Consider the following 19,175-nt stretch of genomic DNA (forward strand, 5'->3'; position numbering starts at 1 on the left):
TGTTCATGTTCTCATCCAATTGGAACTTAACAAAGTGTGAGTGCGTTTTATGACTGAGGAGTCTTAGAATCTATGAAATATGGTATTTCCCTTAATGAAGATAGAAACTGTGAGACTTGTAATTAAGTTTCTTTTTCTCATTATACTGTTCTTATTCAAATCTCGGTGTAACAAGTCTGATGCATGTCCTGCCTCAGCAATGCAGACTTGCATTGTTTGATGCAAAGTTCAGTCATTCATTCTTTTCTAGAACAAATGCATCGTTAGAGAGGATGTAATTCTGAGACTACAGAATAGAAGGAAACTAGATTGAGAAATAAAACCACAATACACTGAGAGGGAAAATGAAACAGTTTCCAGACTCACTTCTCACAAGATGCCTTCCTAGAACCCAGTGGGCTCTCTGCTAGTGTCGGAGCTGCCTGGCAGCCCCCACCTGCCGCTGGACCACCCCTGACCCTTTCTGCACCTCAGTCCCCACACCAAGCAGAGTGATGACACTGGATGGTGTCTGAGATCTGTTCTATTTTAGAACTTCTTATCATTCTCATCTTCAGATGGTTTATTTGCCCAGACGTGTCAATGTATCTCCTACCCGGGTTTACGAAGCATGACTGCTCCTGGGTTCTCTCGCCTTACCAGGGTGGTCCATGACTTGCTGAAAGTTTTCACTGACAGAGGCGCTAGAAGGAAACAGGAGCATTGTGAATCCAACAAGGTGTGTAAATAAATTACGCTAAGATGCTTTTTAGTTAAACAGATGAGAGTAAATGCAGGGTTAGGCTTTATTAAAAAAGGACTTTCAGAAACCAAGGAGAAGCCAGAGACTGAAACAGTATTCTGTCTTGTACTTTTAAACTGACATATAACTTTTACAATAATAGAAGGTAATCTGTCAAGCACCCAGATAAAATGAAAATCCTGCCCTGGCTGGTATGGCTCAGTGGATTGAGCACCTCCCTGTGAAGAGAAAGGTCACCAACTGGATTCCCAATCAGGGCACGAGCCTGGGTTGCAGGCTGGGTCCCCAGTTGGGGGTGAGAGGCAACCAACTGATATATGTCTTGCACATCAATATTTCTCTTCCTCTCCTTCTCTCCCATATCCCCTCACTCTAAAATTAAATAAATAAATGAATGAAATGAAATGAAAGTCCCGGTGTGTCACAGGTTGCCCCAGCAGTGCTCCCCACATTGTTTTCATGGATCTTTGTGAGGGAAATGTTTAAGGGCACAGACAAACACTTACAAGGATCCAGAGTCCAGCCACTGCCGAATACTTTCTTGTTTGGGATCTTCTACAAACGAGAAAGGAACCAGAACAGTCAGTCAAAGTACAACTCACTGAAATGACTCTGTTTCGTTATTCAGCCACCACCCCCCAACTCCATTTCCTACGTATTTAGTTACATGTTTCTGTGAGCATATTCACATTTTCCATAATCGGTCGTTCCTGAAAATGAAGTAGAAATGTGCCAAAAGACTGTAACTTAGAAAAAAAAAGAAAACATAAAAGAGAAGGAAAGGAAACCACCAAAGAGCGGGAGATATTAGAATAATGTTTAAATTACCTGGCGTGAGTGCAAAAGGTGGAGAAGCACACTAGACTTTTGTCTTTCTCTTGTGGGATGGAAATCACCCTGGAGCCCCTCCTGATTGAATCACAACATTTACCTAAGGCAGCTAGCCAGGGATGTTTATTTGCAAGGAGTTCTCTGCCAGGTTAGAAACCAAATTTGCATGCATTCCAGGGACAAATTGCACTAGACTCCCAGGATTGCCAAAGGTATCCTGTGTTAAAAAGGCCCTGGTCTTTTAAGGTGGATCTTTATCACCAGCACAACAAAGAGTCACCAGGCAAAGAGGGGAGGACAGAAAGGCAGCGCTCCCTGTTAAAGATCTGTTTCCATTCTGGTTGCCCACAGGCTCCTCTGAGATGACTTTCTTTGACCTTATCCTACCCAACAGTGAGGTAGCTGAGTGACCCCCTCCCAAGGTGTCTGTCTGGTGAACCCAAAAGGCCGGTGGGACGTGGAGGTGTTCATTCTTTAGCTGAGGTACTGTGTTCAGACAGAGTACATTGGTGGTGGACAAACAAGAAAAACCATCAAACAGTTATAATGGGTGTCCAACCTGTGGCCCAGGATGGCTATGGTTGCAGCCCAACACAAAATTATAAATTTACTTAAAACCATTTTTTGTTTTGCTCATTGGTTTTTGTTAGTGTTTGTGTATTTAATGTGAGGCCAAAGCCAACTTTTCTTCTTCCACTGTGGCCCAGAGAAGCCAAAAGGTTGGGTGCCCCTGAGTGGAGGAAGAAGGGTTTTCTTAGTCATTACTCTGAGCTGTTAGGTGATTACTGTTGCTCTTGTAGGACCCAGCAAATAACCTTTCAATGGAATGCGTGTGGCCTCATGTCCCTGACACGGACTCTGCACGGCTCTGGTGCCCTGGGGGCTTAGGATGGGGCACATTGGAGTGGAAAGGAGGCTGAGTTCACTCCTCAGCTATCTGTTTCCATCAAGAAGGTCTGTGCTTTGAGTGTCTGTAGGGGAAGTCAGAAATGCCATTTCATAGAAGCTTCTGGAAGCATGCCAGGAACACTGGTATCTTCAAAGCCAAGTCCTTGTTCCAAAATCATTTGCCCCCAGCCAAAAGCTGCTACACATCCCTCTTCACCCAAAGTAGGGTGGTTTCAGGCAGCCCCGAGGGCCCATGCTCACCCAGCCTGGGGATGGAGAGGCCGGGAGGCAGCTGCTCATCCAGGGGAGCCCATGCCTTCTTGGTGGACCTCAGGATGTCTCTCCTGCTCCTTTCCCGGTCTCCTCGAGGGTTGTCAGATCCCTGTGACACCTCCATCATTATCAGAGAGTAATTTGCAGGCTGGTTTCAAACAAACACAAATGAGACACAGTGAGTCAGCTTTTGGGAATGGCTCAGGAGTGGGCAACGGTTGGATACTCACAGTCCAGTGAGTGGATCCAGGCTCACTGTCTTCAGTTGCCTGGCTCACCCACCTGAGCCCAGCTCCATGTTTCAATGCAGAGAAAGGTCCCTTCTCAATGGAGAGGCAGCTGGACACCAGGGACTAATGTGGCCTTACCTGTCACCAGGCCACACCCACACTCTGGTAGATTCAAGCTGCTGATGGGGAATGCGGTGAGGGAGAAAAAAGTTGGACACGCTCAGCCAATGAGAAAGCTTAAAAACACTGATTAAATAATGAACATAATAGGTAGCCTTTAATTTTTCCAAGCTACATCTATAAAAATATTTTCAGACACCCAAAATATGAAAAAAAAATCCCCAAGGGCTTTGGCAACAGAACTGCCTGGCTGAGTTTTATCTCTGCAACTTATTGTGTGGCCTTGTATAAATGATATAACCTCTCTTCATTCCCTTATTTTTAAATGTGGATAAATTGTACTGAATTTTCATAACTGTTTACCTCAGTGCATAATTATTATGTACTAGATTCCATACTGAATTCTATATACCCATTATTTATTCTGTTTGTCAATATAGGAAGTAACTGAATTGTTACAATTCTGCAGTAAATTGAAGAGCAGAGGGGTTAAGCTGCAAACCCAAAGCCACGGTGGCACCAGGATTCAAACCTAGGTCCTGGCCTGCATTCATGTTTCTGTGACTGTGAAACTGTGCTATCTACCCTATCAGGACAATTAGAATGCTCATAAATACATTCTGTGCACAGTGCAAGAGACATGTGCTGCCCCGTGATCTCACTGGACATTTATTAATGTCCTTACGAGGCTCGGACAGCGAGAGGAGACAGAAGCTTAGCGCAGTTGTGGAAGCTGTTTAAACACCCCAGACTATCAGCACACAGAGAACAATAGCCTCCCTCTTACCCACAGATGGGTTTCTAGTACATGGCTGAATTCTCAGCACATAGTAGGTGCTAAATAAATATGTACAAAATCAAATAGCAAAGTGAGGATTCAAAACCACATTTTTTGGACTACTTCTTTCCACGTCATATACTTGAATTTGCATTAGTTTATTCTTTAAGCTCAGAGAAATGACCAAATAGTCAAATACCCACATTTGCAGCCTGTCTTACATCCCTAAACTTATGCATAATCCCTGGTCACATGACATGTAGACCACCACTTCTCATCAGTGTTGCAAAAAGGCATGTCATTCAGACTTACTGTAAACATCTGAATATCCTAAGTACAGGTGAGCATTCTAGGTGCAACTGGCAGTGAGAGTCTCCTTACATGCTTTATATATTAACATCCTATCATTTGTGGGAAGCATAAACATGCATTTATTGTTGCAATAGTAAACTACTGCAAAAATTAATGACAATTGTGAAAACTACTAATTGTATGTAAAAATAGCAATTACTAGGAAATTTTAACTAGTTAAAATTTGGGCAAAATGTGGACAGTTAATATCTATATTAACAAAGAGCAGAGCAAATTTCAGAAAGTTAACTAGGAAGAGTTAACTATATCCTCTGGGAGGAGACAAATGTTTATAAACATTTCAATGATGACACAAGACAAAAATAATGCAAATTATATCTCTAACCCTTACAGAACTGCTTGGCAGACCAGAATTCATAATATACAAAAATAACCTACAGAAGCTGCATTTAATTTTTAGTTACTTAATTTTACATAAGCTTTGGGTCTTTTGAGTAAAAAAAAAGGTTTTTTTGGCAGTATCTTGTGCGTGTGAATTATAATCAGAGCATCAACTGACAGCACAAGATTTCACCAGGAGGAACGACCCCAAACTCACGCTAAACCACACACATATGGGGCTACCGGACTCGGTAAAGCATCAGGGTGTGTAAAGGAGTTGTGTATCATGGAAAAATAAAACCCCCAGAACAATCTCACCGTTATCGAGCCCGGCTGAAGGCGGGCTCCTGCTCCTACAGGCAGGAACGATTCTGCTCTGCAGTGGAGGCAGGCGCTGTCTCAAAGCTGATGGCCCCCAAGCACTGCTGCGAGACCCTAATGTCAAATTTTAGCCTCGTTACCCCTTTTTCAAATATAACATAAAACATTATCAAGACTTCCAATCAAAGTGCTGCCAGCTCACTTGGACTTGGCTTTGGAGCAGGGAAAAGCCTGTGGGGGAAAGTGGTGGCCCTGGCTAAAGGCCAGAGTCAGGGGCCACTATAAAAACACTCATTTGCTCCCAGTTTGGGAAGATGCCTTCCCAGTCAGTGAACACGCCTGCTCCTGGAAATGGGTTCTCTGGTGCTTGAATGACCTCCCTTTGGCTCCCACTGGCTTGATCTCCAGAGTAGCCTTTTGCAAAGGGACACAGAGCAGGTGGCAGCCCCGACTTGCTGAGTGGACTGACATGTGGAAGTTATGGCATGTGGCCTCTGATGATCCCCCCTAGTTAACCCTTCTGTCCCCAGGTCATTTGGAACCAAATTCTTGCCAACACTGATTGGGCCAAAGTGCATCCTCTTCCTGGACCACCTCGTCCACACGTGGTCCCTTACCTGTCTTCAGATTGTTTCTACTCTGATTACTATGTCATTAATCCTTATGTGTATGAAGAAATTCCATTAATGTGGGAAATTTCTTACCATATTTAATTTTTAAAAGACAATGCAAAACTGTCCATACACCAAGAACTCAATTTTGTAAAAAACAAAACAAAAAAGCAATGTATTAAAAAAACAAAAAGCAATGTATTAAAATGTTATCAAGGCCCTGGCCAGGTGGCTCACTTGGTTGGAGCATCAGCCAGTACAGCAAAAAGTTGCAGGTTCCATCCCAGTCAGTGTACGCAGGGGAGGCAACCAATCAGTTCCTCCCTCTTTCTCACCCCTTCTTTTCGCACTAAAACTAATAAACATATTCTTGGGTGAGGATAAAAAATGTTATCAAGGTTTAAAATCTTAACAATTATCAAAATGAGGAAAAAATGGCTTTGTCACGTTAAATTGCATCACACATTCTTTCACTTGAGCAAACCGAACTGTCCATGCTCCTGCTCACCGGGAAGCCTCCAGCCCACAGCAAAGTCACGGCATTGATACCTTGACACTAAAAGCAGCAGCAATGATATGGTCTGGTCCTCTGGGGCTAACTTTCTGCACCTCCCTGCACACAGGCTGCTCATGTTAGAACTTGGGGGCTGTTCCTTATCCACCTCTGTGTTCCCCCTAGGTCCCCGCACAGCCCTCTGCCCAGGGTGAATAACCTCCGTCTGTTAACTGACTGCATGGGCATTTGGGGAAGGCACATCGGGTTGTCAGAGCCAGTATCCTGGTTTTTACGTGGTTAAAGCAGCAGGTGCTTTCAGGTCAGATAACTCCAGATTCTATTCCCAGCTCTGCAGCTTCCCTGGCATCTCTTTGGGGACATTTCCTAACACCTCTGACCATCTCTTTTTTTTATAAGATACCCAGAATCTTTTTTAAAGATTTTATTTATCTTTAGAGGGGAAGGGAAGGAGAGAAGTATCAATGTATGGTTGCCTCTCATGCGTCCCCTGCTGGGAACCGGCCTGCAACCCAGGCATGTGCCCCAACTGGGAATCGAACTGTGATCCTTTGCTTCATAGGCCTGTGCTCAATCCACTGGCTACACCAGCCAGGGATGACAATCTCATTTAATGAGTACCAAATAAGTATTCTACAGGGTTTTGGGAAACCCAAAACCCATTCTCATCATTCTCAGTGATGAGAATGTGCATAACAGAATCAACAGCCACGTCGGTCAGCTTTTCTTTCCTCTTTCCCTTTCCTCTCCACATTGCCTCCGGTCACTGTAATGTCCAGAACTGTCACTGGGAGAAGCAGAACCACCAGCTAATGCAGCACCTTTCTCATAGGAGACAAATGCAACACTCTCCTTTGTGGGTGACCCGTGGGTCGAGATCCCTGAGAAGCTGATATGCGTGGGGAATGTGAGAATAAAATATTTCTGTGACCCTGCAGACACAGATGTCCCTGAGCCTATCAGAGGCCACATCGAAGTCTGGAAATTCCTTCAACTATGGACGGCATTTCAAGATTACAGTCAAAGGCTGTTGCTCAGCCTTGGCCACCACTGTGGTCAAAAAGAAAATACCATAATGAAAAAACAGCCCCAAGGCACTGAGCCCACAAGGCATTTCACCATCTTCTTAAAAATTTTTATTTATTTATTTCAGAGAGGGAAAGGGGGAGAGAGAGAGAAAGACATCAATGTGAGAGAGAAACATTGGTTGGTTGCCTCTCACACACACCACAATGGTGGACCGAACCCGCAGCCTAAGCAGGTGCCCTGACTCGGAATTGAACTGGTGACCTTTCACTTTGTGGACTGAGGCTCAGCCAATGAAGCTACACCAGCCAGAGCAGGACCTCACCGTCTTCAAGTCTCTGTCATGAATCCTCAGTGCCGTAGCTCTCTTTAAGCCTTCCTAAGATCTGAAATAGCACCCAGGCTTGCCTTGCTCCCTCCATGCACGGTGACTGCCCCAGTAACAGGACTCAAGAGAAGTCGACATAGAGCTATGCGTGTGCTCCATGAAGATCTGCCCGTTTCCCAGCTATAACACCATGTAGAGAAGTTCAAAAGGGAAAGCTCCAGAACCTCTATGCTCTAGAAAAGATGATTATCGTGAGCCCAATGCCATTCGTCTCCCTCAGCACATGAAGAGAGAGCCCAAAGAGAATGGAGTCACACTTGTTACCTAGGAGCCTGCAGGACTGAGCCCGTCATGCCCTAGAGCCATGTCCCTATGACACTGAATGCTGCCTCATCTGGTCTAGTCTCCCACCCTTCCTAGACCCTCCCAACCCCTGTGCCCTGTGGAATTCATGGACTGCCACCACCAAACCCCCTTTATCCGGAGCTCTTCACTGTAGGTCCCTTTACCGCCTTTCTCTAATTGAAATGTGGACATGACTTCCTTTGTCACTCTCTCAAGATGCGGCTTTTTCTTTTTTCAACCACTGAATCGGGACCATAGCCTGAGAGACTGTACATTTCATCCACGTCCTTCACTGCTGCTGGCAGACTTTGTTTCTTTGGTTCTTTGAAGCATGTACATCAGACTACACAGGCATCCACCTCTATGGCACTTCCCCTCACTTACTGAGAACCGTAAAATGGCATTTCCACTGTCTTTCTGAATGATTTCATTGTCAGTCTAGATGATGCAATAATACCTAACAACTCAGTTCAATAATCTGCTGACTTCCAACAATGTTTTCTCCACTGATGCCCATGGTCAACTTGGTTAGTGTAAATGAACACCCTCCAGAGTCCCAATCCAAGCATCCCTCCTATTCTACCTACTGACTGTCCTTGGGCATCATTTCACCCCCCACCGGGTCATCCCCTTCAACTTACAGCATGCTATAATGCTTCCCATCGTAAAAGTGCTCCCCATGAACCCCCTCAACCTTTACCTCCTACTCTAGTTTTTTGTGAAACAGATGTTGGTTCCCAAATTCACAGGTCCAAATCTGGTCCAGAGCTTTTAAACAGGGTGCCTGGGCTTCTGAATGGGAGACTCCCCGTTTTCTGACACCTCCACTTGCATAGTTACAGACATCTTTAACTTAGCATGTGCCAACCTCAATTCCTTATTCTTTCCTTGATTTCTATTTGACCTCTCACCCCAACATACACACACACCTGTCCTGTGCCAGTGTTTCTCACCTCAATAAACGGCACTACTATTCAGTCCAAGAACTTCTGAGTCTTCTTTGATTCTTCCAATCCTTTCACATTCATCCATCAAAAAAGAGAGAGGTGGAGGGCCCTTCATGTATCTCAGACCAGCCACCTCCTGGCCACCAACCTGAGGTCCATGTCCATGAGAACCTGTCATCTCACTTGGATCACAGCAAAGACACCAATACAGTCCCTCCCATTCTATGACCCACGCAAATCAGTAGCTACTGGTCAACTATCAGTTCTTATCATTTTAGAATGGTTAGCAGCATTTGACGGAGTAGACCACTTTCTCTTGGTGAAAACAGTCTTTTAATTTATTTTCTAACACCACACTCATCCAGATTTTCTCCTCTCTTGCTCACAGCTTTTTCTGGAGGCTTGTTCCCTGCTTTCCTCATTTCTGGCCTCTATGTTTTGAGTGACTTATGCCTCAGTCCTCAGCCCCTTCTTCTCCTCTCTGTCTACATGTTCTCCTTACATGAGTGTGGCTTTAATTTCTCCTCTGGAATCCCACAGTTCAGTGTAAAACACTATTAAAGCATTCTCACATTGCTTTGGTAAGTCCGTGTTTGCATTCCATTTAAACACACTGAGCTTTTATTCAGGACTGAGATCCTAGCTCTCATATTATAATTGTACAAAAAAAAAGGTAGTACTCAGTGTATGTTTGTTAAATGAATGCCTGTTTAAATGAAAGCCAACGAGGAGTCGAGAAATACCAAAGCAAATGTGCTTAAGAAATCATTAAGGATTTTATACATATGCACACATATACACACATATGTATATGTGTATGTGTATTGTGTGCGACATATTTTTCTACTTCCATTTGAAGCAAAGTTTTCTGAGTAATCGCTTGATGTCCACTGCTGCCATGTCGACCAAAACTATCTTCTTTTGAGTAATACCTTCTTTTACCTTTTCCTATGTGTCTTCCAACAGCGAACCAGCAGATAAAGATCTTAGATCTGAATTCATTACCAGGGAAACAAAAAAGAAATTTATTTTAATGAATCAACAAACAGTTAATCGGTTGCCTGACACTGAGCATGTGGTTTTAACTTGTCTTGGAATGTATGAGAAAATTGGATGAGATGAGATACCTAGGTAAGTTGATTATTCTGTCTCTAGCCTCCACGTGGACTGTTTAATATTTGACCAATGAAGCTCGAATTTAAGAAATATTTTAAAGCTGTGTCTGTCAAAACTACAAAAGTCAGAAGAACCAAACACTGTTCCTGTTACTCATAAGTTTGGAAGATCACGCAGAAACTCAAGCGACAGAGCGGAGCCAAGCAATGCCCTTCTGCTCTTCCTCCCCATCCAAGCATCGAAGTCCCACAAACACTTGTAAAGACTTCCAAGTGACTCAGTGAAGTCAGGGAAGATTCCGGGGAAGAGAGTGTTCTGTAGCACTTGGCTGGGAGGAACAAGCAGCCTGTGATGACTTGCTCCGTGGGTGGCTTCCTCCCACCATGAAATATGTGAAGGGTGCTCAGTCCTGCCACTTCGGAGCAAGCTGGATTTAAAGATGAGGCAGTTGTGCCCACTTTGGAAGCCCAAGCCACTTCTCTTGGACTTCAAGGTTTCATCTTTTGCTGGTGAAAACAAGCAAAAGGTGATTAATTCAGGAACCATCAGATGGCTTCCTGGAGACTTGCAATGCCTTCGAGGCTGGTAATGTTGGATCGACTGATTTACCTACCACTAACCCTGTTCCAATCCCCTTTCAGCTTTAAAGTGTTTTTTCTTTCTCAATGAATCCCTCTTTTCTCCTCATTTCCATTCTTGTCTTCTCAACACTTGCCTTGCCTCCTCCTGAGGGGGGAGAATGAAGGGAAGGGGGAGTATCTATGGTCTACCTCAGGGCCCCCATTCCCACAGCAATGCAGGTCCCCCAATGCACACCATATCCCGGACCCACAAGACTACCAGTTCTCAAAGGCACCCTCGTCACTGAGCCCACCAGGTGCGGATTCCCCTACTAGCTCTTCCCTTGTCTTTCCTGAGCACCATTTCATCGAGTTCAAATGGAATTTATTCCACAGAGCTTATTCTATAAAACTTCTCCTCACCCCTCTCCTCTGCCACCCTGGCCTGCTTCCGGCACTCCCCGCAACCTGTGTGATGCTTGCTGCTGCACTGGCCACGCTCAAGTCACATGGCTTATTCATGTTTCTTCTTTCCCTCTCAACTAAATGAACTCCCTGGGGACAAGGGCCATGACTTGGGTATTTTTGTACCCACAGTACTTAGTCTAGGACATGAATGATAGTAAGTGATTAGCAATAACTGTTTAATGAGTGGATGATTACTTTCGACCGTGGACTGTCTTTGCTCTCAGTGGGTGGGAATTGTGGCTGACTCATCTCTGTGATTTCCATCAGGTCAGGCACAGAACTGTGTGCTAGGAGTTGCTCACAAAAGCACACTATATAAATGAACTATTAGATATATGTGTTCAGTAATGATATCTACCAATTTAATTAAATTAAACACTGTCTATTGTGTGCAAAGAAACTTTCTGGAGCTTACAGCTGATTACAAGAAATAGAACTTATTAACTATATATACTGAAGCAGAATATAATATGCCTTTTGAGAGAAGTACAAAACAACTGTTCTCAAATATTAAAGGAGAAAAATGTTCATTCAGGGGCATAAAGAAAGGTTTCTTGGAAGGAGAAGTTTTGGCTCTGGTTCTTGAAGATGAGATAATGGATAGGTGAAGGTTCCAGACAAGGGGATTGAAATGTATGCAAGCAATTACAGCATAAATTCCACCAAAGGGCTATTAAGCAGTGGCTTTGCAACAATTAAACAGATGTTCTTCAATGTTAGCTTACTGGAATCACAAGTCATCTTAACTGATGGGGTGATGATTAATTTTATGTCTCCATTTGACTGGGCCATGGGGTGCTCACATATCTGGCTAATCACTGTTGCTGGGTATGTCTGCAATGGTGTTTCCAGAAGAGGCAGTGCTGGCCTCTGCAGACTGGGTGATGCAGACTCTTACCCCGGTGTGGAAGGGCTTCGTGTAGTCTGCTGAGAGCCTGCATAGAAGAACAGGTGCAGGGAAAGTTCTCTTTTCTCTGCCTCCCTGTGCTCCCAGGGCTGGGGCATCAGCCTCTCCCTGCTCTGGAACTGGGATCGACGCCATCACTACTCCTGGTCTCAGGCTTTGGCTTCAAACTGGAATGACACCGCCAGCTTCCCTGGGTTTCCAGCTCGCAGGTGGCCAATTATGGAATTTCTTGCATCCCATAATTGTATGAACCAATTCCTTATAATAAATCTATACTCATAAAAAGCGATGTAGAAATAGACATGTCTCTCTATCCCTGTCTTTCTCTCTACATAGATGTAGATAAATACAGAAATAGAGATAAATATATAAAGTCTATTTCCTTTCCCCCTAGAACTCTGACCAAAGCAGGTGGTGATTTCTCTTATGAGTATGTTTAGTTGAGCTCTGTTACACCTCCCTTCCATACACCTTTCTGAATACCTTTAAAAAGTGACTGGTTGGGGTGCCAGGGGTAGGGATTGGAGGGCTGGGTGAAAAAGGTAAAGGGATTAAACAAAGGAAAAACCTTATTGACAAAGATGAGAGCATGGTGACTACTAGAGGGAAGTGGGGTGAGGGCAGGGGAAGGGGCGAAGGGGGTAAATGGTAGCGGCGACAGGAAACTTGACTTGGGGTGGTGGGCACACAATACAATATACAGATGGTATTCCTGAAACCTACATAATTTTACTAACCAATGCCACCCCAACAAATTTAAAAATCAAATAAATGGCTGGCTAAGTCATTCACTTTAAGATCTTCAATTGTGCAGATCTCAAGTTTAAAATACATTATTGTACAATAAAAATCATATTATATTTCAGTCTTGTAGGAAAGGATCACGATGGTAAAATCCTTAATTATACAGGTGAGGAAGTGTTCTGTCCCAAAACACAAAGGAATATCTGGTAGTGAGGAGAAGGAACCAGGATTGAAGCCAGCTCCCCAGTCTAACCCCCTCCCACTAACTGTGCCATTGTGACCCCTCTGACACCAGAGGGGCTGGCCACCTTCCTTTCCCACCACAACCATGACTGTAAAATCTCAGGGGATGCAGAGAAGGAGCAGTTATCATTCGCAGTGATTTCATGAAGCTGTTACATTACAACCTTGTCCCTATGGATTACGTTGGGGAGACAAAGCTTGTCCTAGATAAAAACCCACGCATGCAGAAATAAGTTACTCAGGCATCATTGAAGAGATATCCCCCACTGAGGCAGGCGGACTTTGTATAATTTCCTGGGACTCGATGCGAATTTACGATTCTTTCTACATTTGAAAGTTAATGAAAAATGAACAAAATACAAAGCAAAACAAAAAGAGTTGAAATAATTCATTAAAATAAATTTCAGTGGTACTAAGGATTTCATGTGAAAAATAATGACATAAAAATAGTCCTAGACTAAAATCTGGGCAAACATTTTCTAGCCCCGAGGTGGTGAGGGCTGCCTGCAGAGAGGTGACCCAAAAGGCAACAAAGGGAAACCACACTGACTTTAACCAGGTGAGGCGTGACATTCACTGTGGTAAAATGACCAACATGTCAAAGAGTTAAAAACACAAATAAGTGCAAAAATGTTTGTAGTATATGCAACATTATAGTTTTCATATCCTTAATGGAGGACATGTAATTGCAAATCAGTAAGAAAAAGATATATGGAAGTAGAAGCCAAGTCAGGCAATTCAGAAACAGAAAATCTATGAATGACTAAGAAACATAGATGTAATGAAACACTCATTAATATTCAAGGAATGAAAACTAAAAAAACACATAGTAGATGACCATGTTTGATTCCCCGACAGAAATTCATTAGAGTAAGATCACCCGGAAGGTGAGGAAGTGGACACTAATCAATATTTGTCAAAATATTAATTAACAAACCTTCCTGGGAAGCAGAGGTAATATGTATCCATGTCTAAAAGGTGCAGACTATGGAGAGAGGGAAAGTTATTTTCTTAGAGTAGAATGTCAACAAATAGTGGTAAAAGGAAAGGTGAAGTTAGAAAATTACCAACTGAAACACATCGTAGTAAGAAACAATTTCAGTGATTAGGTGCAAAACTGAGCTGGTAAGAGTTACATGGGGAACAGGATATCTAGACCTCCTCAACATGTCCCTTTAAGAAGTACAAAGGGGAAGAGTAACCGCACGGTGAGGGAGCTCAGCAGGCACCACGTCACACAAGTGGTCACAGCCACGTCTCAGGGGCGGGTCACTGTGACACTATGACCCTCCTAATGTGATGCAGTGAAAGGACGTCTCCCCATTTTGTGCTGTTCCTACCCAACATGCACAAACTGCATCCAATCTTAAAGAATTATCCAGCACGACCAATCTGAGGTGCATTGTACAAAGTGACCAACCTATTCTATGGAAAAAAAGTAGCAATGTCATGAAAGACAAATCAATACTATAAAATATTTTCTTTTGTACCCTGCAGTACAATTACAAGCATTGTAAAACAAGTGCTTATTTTCTCCTTCCTAAAACATTCATGATCCTGACTGATCGCCCTCTGTCATGTGCAGAGGTCACCCAGGGTACACACTTGGCGGCCCTCTCTGTGCCTGGTCCATGCTCTGAGACCACCTTTGTGTGCAGCCCCCTGTGGCTCTCTCCACAGTCCCTCGGAGGAGCCCAGCTGGGAACACGACTGGCCCTGAGGCTCTCCCAGGCCTGCCCCAAGGGGCAGCGCCAAGGGACAGGGGATCGGTGCCTGCCAGCGCACAGGACACCCCCTGGGCACACTGGTGGAGAAGCGCTGAGCAAGTCTATTCAGGCAGCAATCTGGCGCCTTAACCATCAACCAGGCATAAACCCTACATAAAGTCATGATCATAATCAATTTCAATATCTAGTTGGGAAGCAAATGAGAAGAAGCCTCATGGTAACACCCTGAGGCAAGCATCATTGAACTCTGAACTCGTTTATTATTTTGACTATTCTTTTTTTCCTTTTAAGGTTTTAGCCCCGTTATCGAATAATTCCTAATAATTCCAGCATAATAAGACAATGATAATCAGGTGATTTTTCAGTGGAAAATTATAGTGAAACGTTTATAATGAGAAAAGTGGATGCTCTTTTGTTTTCTTAAAACTTTCTCCAACTTTCATCCCTAAATCCAGTTGCATGGGTTAGCAACTAAAAATACAGGACGTGGGGTCACATTTGAATTTCAGATCAAAAATGAATGATTTTAACATAAGTACGGCCCATTATCTGGGACATATTTAATACAAAAATATTGCTGTTCATCTAAAATTCAAATGTAGCTGGGTGTCTTTTATCTATTTGGCAAGCCTATCGGCACTCTACCAAAGAGAAAGCCTAGTTTTCTCCATTCTTTCAAAAGGAGTTTTCATTTCGGTAACAAGTTCCACCTGTACTAAAACAGCCTACAGGGCCCCAGCACCTCAAGCTCAGTTTTTATATTTAGTGAATTCACCAATTATTTAAAAACCAGAGTTTAACTCTTTCGCTTCATCTTAATGATCAGACCTCTCTCTGATGATAAGGAGAAAAGTTATCAGTAACCGTGATACAAAAGTCCTGAGCTACAAAGAATAGCTACACAGAGAAGAAAAACACAATTTATGTGTCCCACCTGCTTGAGGTAGCACTCACAATGTGGGGGAAAGAAGCTGACGGTTCGGAGCCTGGCACAGCTCCCTTCCTGGTGTTTCAGACCTTCCCATGCTAATGGCACTACCCAGGGAACAGAGGATGCTGGGATCATCCAGGCCAGAATGTGCCACAAAGACTATTGCTAATAGTCTTTCTTCCTAGGACTCACCCAGTCACACAGCAGCAGGTGAGAAATTTTCAGAACAAGCCAGAGCTGCCCTTTCATTCCAACTGAGAGAAAACGAGAGCAGAGAACTAATAATCCCTCCCCCACAGGTTGGAAACAAACACAAATGATGAGTGCTACTATGCTAGAATAACAGCCTCTTAGCAGAGGAGTGGCCCTTGGAGCTTGTTCTTGAAGTGCCTGCAGAGGTCTTGGACGCCTTCCTGTTTGCGTGAGCATCACAGCTGCTGACACTGAGATGTCCTTGGGACCACAGAACTCAAACCCGAGTTTCCATCTGCTCTTACTTAAAAGTTAGTCATAGAGAGCCAGGGCGTGTTCTTGCCAAAATCCATGGTCAAGTTGAGGATACGGATACATAGTCACTCTCTGTACACAGCCCTCCAAAGAGAGAAGAAAGTCATGAGAAAGAAGTTAGAGGTGGCTGGCATTGCGAGGACTGGGCCTGGGACTCAGGGGAAGAGTGTGTGGGGAACGAACACAATGGCTCCAGTCGAGCTTCTATTTCTGTGGACCCCTCTGCTTTTCTTCCATGCCCTTTAACCTGCTGGCAGAAGCCTGAGCTGTGAGTGCAGGTCTGAAAAATACTTAGCGGAGGAAGTAGAATAAACTTGCCTTCATTTGGTTACCATGGTTATGGTGCTGCGTGTCACCAGCCTCGATGATTTGCATTGCAAACCATCACTGGAACCAGGGACAGCAGAACTTGATGTTCGGGGTGGAAATTCAATTTTCAGGAACTTCTGGCAAGTTTAGAGGGAGCAAAACATAGATATACATGCATACTCCCAAACACAGAAAAAAGGCACCAAACTATGATGGCTAACAGTCAGTCTTATCCTCCATGAAATTTCAGTGTCTATGAAATATTTCAGTTGAAAGATTCAGACAATTTCACTTGAGACAGGAAAATAAGCACATGATGAACCTCCTTTTTTAAACATTAAGTTTCACAGTCACATTCAGCATGCGTCCTTGTACAGGACATAATAGTAAATCACTACCTAATAATTACTACATACTTGAGTCATGCATGACAGCAATACCCTTCATTTTGATACCCTGCATTACTAAAATTGGAAATGATGGAAAACACCTTGTGCATTTCAGCTTATATTGAATTTCAAACAAACAGGAACCCCCTACATATAAAAAGGAAGTGCTGAGCTTGTCTTGGAGGAGGAGGAGGGAAAGGGCCTTACCAGCTCTTCCCTCTCCCTCTGTGACAGCAGCTGAGGTTTCTCTGCAGAGCTCCTAGTGCCCGTCAGTGGGACTGGAATGGCCCTCTGCACTGTCCCTGAACCTGTCCTTGGAGATTTCCCTGGTTTTTAGAATTCCTCCCGCTCCACCACCAGCATCTGAGATGTCTCCTCTCAGAAGCCTAGGAGTGTCTCCAGGCCTGAGCTCACAACCCGGCCTCCTCTTCCTCCTGTGGCAGCCACTGGGCACTCAGGCCTGAGGAGACTGAGACCTTTGCACCAGCCATCAGGAGGTGTGGTCTCAGGCAAAGGCTCCTGGACAAAGCATGTTTTAATTGAAAAACGATGTTCAGAACTACACTTAGATAACAAAGTTTCTATTTTAACAGTTTTTATTTTAAATGATTTTCATAAAAGTGAATATTAATAAAAATAGAAATGTAATTACATTTACAAAGAAACCCTCAATTACCCATATTTTAATTACCCATTAGTTATACATAAATTTATTTGTGTAGTTTATTTATTGGGATTTTGTAGAACACAATGCATTGAAATCTGCATTAGAAATTAGGAGAACAGGACCCTATGTAAACCCAGTTTCTACTAGAATGGTTTAGGGAAAATCAATTCCTCTTCAGAGACATAATAATTTAGAAAAATAATGTGCACATCACTGAATTATTTTTAAAAGCTTTCTGCATTAAAATTTTAAAAAGATGTCATATATCTCAAAATATATGCAATGGACAATTGACAGCCAATACCCTGTTATGCTAAGAACAATATTCCACACAGAACAATTCCCTTGCATGTCTGTCTCCACCACCCAGAAGAATATTCTCCTTAGTGACATAGAGATACGTAAAAGAAAGTTGAGCCCTAGCTGGTGTGACTCAGTGGATTGAGTGCTGGCCTGCAAACCAAAGAGTTGCTGATTCGATTTCTACTCAGGGCACATGCCCGGGTTTCGGGGCTAGATCCCCTGTAGGGGTCACATAAGAGGAAACCACACACTGATGTTTCTCCCCCTGTCTTTCTCCCTCCCTTCCCCTCTTTATAAAAATAAATGTATAAAATATTTTTTAAAAACCATAGAAAGTCGAAGTAGTTCACTGTCTAGGGAAGAAGGCAACAAAGTAAATCAAAGTGACAAGAGGGTTGCTCAGTGTTTTCGGGGGAGAAGGAGAGTGTTCTATGGGATCTCACAGGAAGAACTCTCAGCCTAGTTTTGAAATTTTGAAAAAAAGTCAAAGCAGCTCTACCTAATACACAGAAACAAACACAGGGAGGCTGCCAAACTGACAAGAGAAAGACATATGGCCCAAATGAAAGAACAGAGCAAAATTCCTGGAAAAGAACTAAATGCAATGGAGACAAGCAACCTATCAGATGCACAGTTTAAAACACTGGTGATCAGCATGCCCCAGGAACTCACTGAGTACTGCAACAGCATAAAAACGACCCAGGCAGAAATAAAGGGTGCATTAAGTGAAATTAACAAAAATCCACAGGGAACCAACAATGGAGGGGATGAAGCTGAGATTCAAATCAATGATTTGGAACAAAAGGAATAAAAAAGCATTCACTCAGAACAGCAAGAAGAAAAAAAGAACTCAAAAAAAGTGAAGAGAATAAAGAACCTCTGGATTATCTTCAACTGTACCAACATTCAAATCATATGGGTGCCGGAAGAGCAAGAAATTGAAAACTTATTTGAAAAAAAATAAAGAAAAATTTTCTAATTTGGCAAAGGAAATAGACATACAAGTCCAGGAGGCACAGAGAGTCCCAAACAAGTTGCACCCAAAGAGGACCACACCAACACACACTATAATTAAAATGCCAAAGATAAACAGAGAATCTTAAAAGCAGCAAGAGAAAAACAGATAGTTATCCATGAAGGAGTTCCCATAAGACTGTCAGCTGATTTCTCGAAAGACATTTTTGCAGGCCAGAAGGGACTGGCAAGAATATTCAAAGTGATGAAAACCAAAGACCTATGACCTAGATTACTCTATCCAGCAAAGCTATCATTTAGCATGGAAGGGCAGATAAGTGCTTCCCAGACAAAGTTAAACTAAAGGAGCTCATCATCACCATGCCCTTATTATGTGATATGTTAATGGGACTTATTTAAGAAAAAGAAGATGATCATAACTATGAACATTAAAATGGCAATAAATTCACAACTATCAACAACCAAACCTGAAAACAAACTAAGCAAACAAGCAGAACAGAAACAGAATTATAAATATGGAGGGTTAACACACGGCGGGTTAACAGCTTGGAGGCAGAAGGGGAAAAATAGGGAAAAAGGTACTGGGATTAAGAAGCATGATTGGTAGACACAGAATAGACAGGGGAGGTTAAGAACAATATAGGAAATGGAGAAGCCGAAGAACTCACATGTACAACCCATA

General features: G+C 43.2%; 1 protein-coding gene across 4 annotated transcripts in view; it reads right to left on the reverse strand.

The window, feature by feature from the left end:
- Positions 1-19,175, reverse strand: part of ITPRID1 (ITPR interacting domain containing 1) — an 86,054-nt gene that overhangs the window by 63,158 nt on the left and 3,721 nt on the right. For 2 of the 4 annotated variants that reach the window (XM_037041192.1, XM_037041191.1), the window contains exons 2-4: positions 2,723-2,882; positions 1,249-1,297; positions 640-683 (exon numbers count right to left, since the gene is read on the reverse strand). In XM_037041192.1, the coding sequence (XP_036897087.1) occupies positions 640-683; positions 1,249-1,297; positions 2,723-2,861 (232 nt within the window). In that variant the 5' untranslated portion in view covers positions 2,862-2,882. Of the gene's footprint in view, positions 1-595; positions 684-1,248; positions 1,298-2,722; positions 2,883-4,873; positions 4,981-19,175 lie in introns of those variants that run through there. The other 2 variants (XM_037041190.1, XM_037041193.1) reach the window with 2 other exon arrangements.

This window comes from Sturnira hondurensis, unplaced genomic scaffold (genome assembly GCF_014824575.4).
Source record: "Sturnira hondurensis isolate 20B ecotype Veracruz unplaced genomic scaffold, ASM1482457v3 Scaffold0002840, whole genome shotgun sequence".
Taxonomy (NCBI): Eukaryota; Metazoa; Chordata; class Mammalia; order Chiroptera; family Phyllostomidae; genus Sturnira; species Sturnira hondurensis.